This window comes from Scyliorhinus canicula, chromosome 1, assembly GCF_902713615.1.
Source record: "Scyliorhinus canicula chromosome 1, sScyCan1.1, whole genome shotgun sequence".
Classification (NCBI taxonomy): domain Eukaryota; kingdom Metazoa; phylum Chordata; class Chondrichthyes; order Carcharhiniformes; family Scyliorhinidae; genus Scyliorhinus; species Scyliorhinus canicula.
Window position 1 is genome coordinate 50,047,644 of NC_052146.1, and position 6,000 is coordinate 50,053,643.

At 40.5% G+C, this 6,000-nt stretch overlaps 1 protein-coding gene across 3 annotated transcripts in view; it reads left to right on the forward strand.

The window, feature by feature from the left end:
• tpcn1 (two pore segment channel 1) overlaps positions 1-4,055 on the forward strand; it is a 146,057-nt gene extending 142,002 nt beyond the window's left edge. For 2 of the 3 annotated variants that reach the window (XM_038790554.1, XM_038790543.1), the window contains exons 26-27: positions 3,046-3,126; positions 3,594-4,055. In XM_038790554.1, coding sequence (XP_038646482.1) covers positions 3,046-3,126; positions 3,594-3,719 — 207 coding nt within the window. In that variant the 3' untranslated portion in view covers positions 3,720-4,055. Of the gene's footprint in view, positions 1-3,045; positions 3,127-3,593 lie in introns of those variants that run through there. The other variant, XR_005459927.1, reaches the window with a different exon arrangement.
• Positions 4,056-6,000: the final 1,945 nt, after the last annotated feature.

The window sequence follows — 6,000 nt, forward strand, 5'->3', positions numbered from 1 at the left end:
AAAAAAATAACTGACAGTGTTGTTTATATATGTTTTATATTTAATTCTCCAATCTTAATACCATAAATTCAAAAGAAACCTAAACACGGACGGCACGGTAGCACAGTGGTTAGACTGTTGCTTCATAGTGTTATGGGCCAGAGTTTAGAAAACTCCAAAATATATTATGGAGTTCACCTGACCCACAACTTTGAATAGATTTTGGTTATGGGGAGCACAAGGGTCCACTCTCCAGGTGTTATGCAACAGACACCTTAAGTATTTTTAAAAAACGAAGCAATGTTTATTCTAAGTACCCAGTTAACATTTTATAAACACACAGTAAACATCTTATCAACTACCAACACACGTAACCCCACATATACAATACTCTATAGGTAACCCTTAATACCTTTCTTAGCAACATCCATAAGTTAAACCCTTTTTAAACAAAGACAGCAGGTTTAAATTCTCCACAGAAACAGGTATTACTTTGAAATCATCAAGTGATATGGAGATATTCTTTTGAGAGAGAGAGAGAGATACAGCTTCTTGTTTGAATGCAGCTCTCCAACACTTAAAACAAAACCAAAAACAGAGCCACAAAGCAGCTATTCAGCTCAAATCCACACACTAACATCACTGCAGCTACTTGATAAACACCATTTCTTAAAGGTACATCCACATGACAATAGTGCCAAGGGAGCTGGGTTTGATTCCCGCTTGGGTCACCGTCTGTGCGGAGTCTGCACGTCCCCCCCATGTCTACGTGGGTTTCTCCGGGTGCTCTGGTTTCCTCGCACAAGTCCCGAAAGACATGCTTGTTAGGTGAATTGGATTTTCTGAATTCTCCTTCTGTATACCCAAACAGGCGCCGGAGTGTGGCGACTAGGGATTTTCACAGTAACTTCATTGCAGTGTTAATGTAAGCTTACTTGTGACAATAATAAAGATTATTATTAAACTTAATTGTACTTGATATGCATAATAGTTCATTTATTTCCTTACAAAATGTTCTTAGAATGATTTGGGTAGAGCCTAACTGCTAGATCATAACATACAGGGTCTGTGAGGGAAAAGACACGTACAGCACAAGTAGTCTTTTTTGCCCAATTCTTGATGCTTTATTTTGTTTAGAACCTGTAGCAGTCCATGTGCCGAGCCCCTGATTTAAGCCAGTCCCAAGAAAAGGGATAGATTGGCAGTAAAGGGCTTTTCACCTTGTGCTACTTATCCATATGACTTAATTTACCCCTCAAGTGTGGTATTTATGGAAACTGATCTAAAAACCATGGGCGGGATTCTCCGATCCACCAGCCGAGTTTTCCGGCGCAGCTCACCACTGCCGGTAGCGGGATTCTCCAACGATCCTTTAAAACAGATATGAGAAAGAATTTCTTCAGCCAGAGGGTGGTGAAACTGTGGAACACTTTGCTGCAGAAGGCTGTGGAGGCCAAAATCACTGAGTGTCTTTAAGACAGAGATAGATAGGCTCATGATTAATCAGGGGATCAGGAGTTATGGGAAGAAGGAAGGAGAATGGGGATGAGAAAAATATCAGCCAACAAAATATTGAATGGCGGAGCAGACTCGATGGGCCAAGTGGCCTAATTCTGCTTCTATGTCTTATGGTCTTCCCGCAGCCAGTCACTGGGGTTTCCCATTGTGACCATCTCACACTGTCAGGAAACACGCGGGCATGGGTGCACTACCGGCAGATCAGGGGATCCCCAATGGAGAATTCTGCTACTTATGTTTTGCTGGGAATGTTATATGGATAGGATGCAACCAAAAGAAAGTAGAAATGGAAGATAATTAACAGGGCTGTTGATGAGCATATGATCATAACTATACCATTTCATATTGAAGGGAAATTTAAACCTTAAAAATTAGTGGGGTTATGTCAGGTGGTCATTTAAATATCACGAGGCTGTATGCCTCAAAGTTAACCACCATTTTAAACGTAACCCTGGCTGACTGAAGTTTCTGGGTTTCGAGCAACCTGTTGGCTAAAGGAAGCTGATTACTGCTGCACCTAGGAAGTAAATGCCTTTCCACTTAGCAGCTCAATCTAGTTGACCCTGCCGATCACACATCCTCCCCTCGAACCTTGAGTCAGACCTCCCCCACCATCAATCCTTCTGATCTTCCCCCGTCCCCTGTCCATTTGCTCCCAAGGCCTCTTCTTCACCACTGGCCCTTCCAATCCCCTGAAGCTATTGCCCTATTATATTTCCTACCCTATTATGTATTTTCTTTTCTGTTCTTTTCATGTACTTAATGATCCATTTGAGCCGCTCACAGAAAAATACTTTTCACTGCACTTCGGTACACGTGACAGTAAACAAATCCAAGCTGCTTCTATCTTCTACCCTCCCCTGAGAACCCAGATTTCCTTCACCATTGATTCCTTTACCATGATTCCGGTCTTCCCTTCCCAATGAAGGTCTTAGATCTCCGCCATCAACTTTCTAATTTCCTCCTCCAAGGTCCACCAATTCACTCCACCACCAATCCTTCCAGTCAACCTTTTCACCAACCCCTACCACCAACCATAGCTCCCTCCCCCACAGACACCTGCCTACCCTCTCCTCAATGCTCTTTTGATCCCACTGCGCCTCTGATCTCCTTCACCATTGACCTTTCCAATCCACCCTCCGTGGCTTCTCATTCTCAACCCAGAGGCCCTTCTGCTCTCTTCCACCAATTGGTCTTCCAATCTCTTTTCTCCCCACCTCTAATGGCTAGTACCTCAGGTTCTCGGATATGGCATGCCCATCCGCTATCAGACTGTGACCTTGAGTCAAAAGCCTGCATCTGTTCCTCCATCCCACCACACAGCTTCTCTGTTGGTTGCAACAGAGAATCAGAGGAAGTAAATCTTAACCAATTCCTTTTTGTTAGAATCAGTAAAACCCATGCTTTCCAACCTCAAAATACCCCTCCCTGAATCAGCAATTATTGGGACCTATGTGTTTCATGTCAGAAGCAGTTTTATTTTTCAAGAGGACATTTAAGACTGTCTTTATCTTTATGACATGAAAACTGTATCTTGTTTTATTACAGCATCTTAAAATGGTTTTTATCGGAAGAAGATTAAGAACTAAAAGTGATCTGAGCATTAAAATGTATGAAGAGGAGATTCAGGTATGAAAACTTTTACAATAATGTACACACTTATGTTTAGCAAATAGACAAACCCATTTAGATAATTTGACTTGTTAGAATATCTTTCAGACAGAATTAAACACATCTGTAAAATTACCCACAAAAACATACATGAGTAAAGAGTTAACTTCTAAAAGGGCAGAAATTGATTGAAGCAGGGATGATATGGCAATATTACTGCTTTTATAAATGGAAACTGCTGATTGGGAGGGTAAAATAAAGAAGATTTTGGTGCGTTACATTCTTACAATTTGGTTGTGTAGCTCACATTCTTCTCATGAAGCCAGCAATATGTTAAAGAGCATATGAATTATTCCCTATGCTGTGCATCTAAATATATTACCAAAAAGAATTATACCTACCGCTTCAGTTAGATGCTGATATCATCTATGCCAGCTCTTGTCTCACACAACACACAGCAATAAAAATGTCTCCCTTTCCAACAGGAATGGTTTGCAGAACATGCACGGGTAATTGAAATGCAGCAGGACCTGCCACTGGAATGTATTTTGAACTCAAGTACTCACCAGCCTTCTGCAGAATTCCGACAACGATCCCAAACTGTAACTTAGAAATATATTGTACTTATCCACTATGCAATAATTATTCAGTGTTACTTTATATTTCGTGATTTGCACACATGCACTTGGGGGTATTTTGCCATTGTAAGAGCTACCGTGTTGGCAGAATCCTGGCAAGGGCTAGAATAGTGAGGGATAGTGGCCATATTATTGAGAAATTTTATCTGATCACTTTTACCTGTGGTAAATTGTGTACCATGTATCTGTTTTTAATATGTTTGTGAAATATCCGGGCAGCACGGTGGCCTAGTGGTTAGCACATCCGCCTCACGGCGCTGAGGTCCCAGGTTCGATCCCGGCTCTGGGTCACTGTCCGTGTGGAGTTTGCACATTCTCCCCGTGTCTGCGTGGGTTTCACCCCCACAACCCAAAAATGTGCAGAGTAGGTGGATTGGCCACGCTAAATTGCCCCTTAATTGGAAAAAATAATTGGGTAATCTAAATTTTAAAAAAAAAAATGTTTGTGAAATATGGAAGAGTTATTTTAGGTTTCTTTCATTTTTAGTTTTTTCTGCCACTTTCAATTGATACCTGGCCTTAAAAAGTGCTTTCTGGATAGCTACTCTCAAAACTTTAGTGTAATACCTATCCAGCCAACGCTTTGTTTATTTGTAATGAGCCAGTTCTCATTGTCCGAGTTTATTCATATGATGTAATGTTCTTGTAAGAATCACTGTCTCTTGCTTGACAAAATCCAATGGTTACTTCTATTGGTAAGCCATAGTGTTAAATGCAGGGAGGCAGGTGAAAGTATTAATGCAACATTAGCCTAACGTTGGTATAAAAATGTAGTCATTTCAGATATAGTTGCCACTACAGTTGGGATGTAGACTAAAAGTTAAACTCCTGTTCTTTTTGTGGAAACTTTTGATGCTCAATTTATTTTTTGACTACTGTAGAAATTACAAAATTCATGCCTTGCTTAGCATGTATACACATTATATAAGATGTGTCTTCAACTTATGGTGTTTCTTTGATTGGACCAGGCAGTGTTATTTGCTGAATTCTGAGTGTATTTCAGGCAGTGCAAAACGTAGTATTTGTTCTTGTTCTCAGAAGTTTTATATTTGACATGGTCATGTCTACCACCCTTTTGCTAACAGCAGGAGTAATGCTTTTTATTGAAATCATCTCTTGTCTTTGATTTTATTGTATGCTGGTGAAACTGAAGGAAATAGCTCTGCTGAAGTACTGGAATAGTGTGCCATTTCCAGTTATCAAAGTGAGGTGAAGGATAAAGTGGTAAATCAACTTTGGTTACCAAGCATTTGAGTGCAGCGGTACAAGGGCTGGATTTCTATCTTCTAAGTTTGAATTGTGAGTCAGGTCATTGCCCAATGTTGCAATTCCACCTCCTATCCGACGGTTCCCACACTATTTTAACTATGAGGTAGCCGGGGGGGGGGGGAACGGTCATTGTCACTAAAAGCAGGTCCAAGGCAAAAGCAGATTTTGAGGCAGGCAGGTTGGAAAGCCCATCACCATTCCTGGGACATCAGCCCTGTTTGTTAGATACCCCCCATAACACTCTGCCCCCATCAATTCCCCCCCCCCCAACCTGTGCCCCATCCAAAACCCCTATGTTTACGGAACCGACCCCCATACCCACTCGTGCTCCTTCTATATCCACTCACCCAATATCCACAATATACCGAACTCTTGAGTCCTATAATAATATTGGGAAATCTTTGTTTATAGATCATTAAATTATTGTTCTATTACATAGTCATGAAACTGTTGAGTTGAATCTATTAATGGGGTTTGGAGCTCAGCAAACCATTTATAATTGAATTCTACTGCACAGCTGTATAAACAAAGCCTGCAGAGCTGTATATATTAAAACCTTTGAAGTCATTGGAAGAGCTCAGACATCTGTTTAAATTTTGAAGCAGAGAGCAGATGTCTGAGCAGCACTTCAGAGAGTTCCGGCACCTGTTTAAAAGCAGAGGAAAAAATGTTTGAGCTGTCAATCAGTGAAAAGATTAAATCATGGAGGACCATTGACATAGTCAAATGTGAATTTCGCTTTTGTTCAATGTAGAATAACACTTTATCCATGGATAATGTAATCTAATGCTTCTGAAGGTGTTTCCACTTTCACAATGCTGGTCAGATCTGAATTGTAGAGTTTTTTCAATGTTTTAAATACCATGTAATAGCTGTACTTTCTTTGATAATGGACAGATGCATTATTGTCCATTCAAATACACTCCTGTTAGTTTTTAACAAAGGCCGGTTGTTAAAGAACATTAGGCCTTCTAAGAATAATATA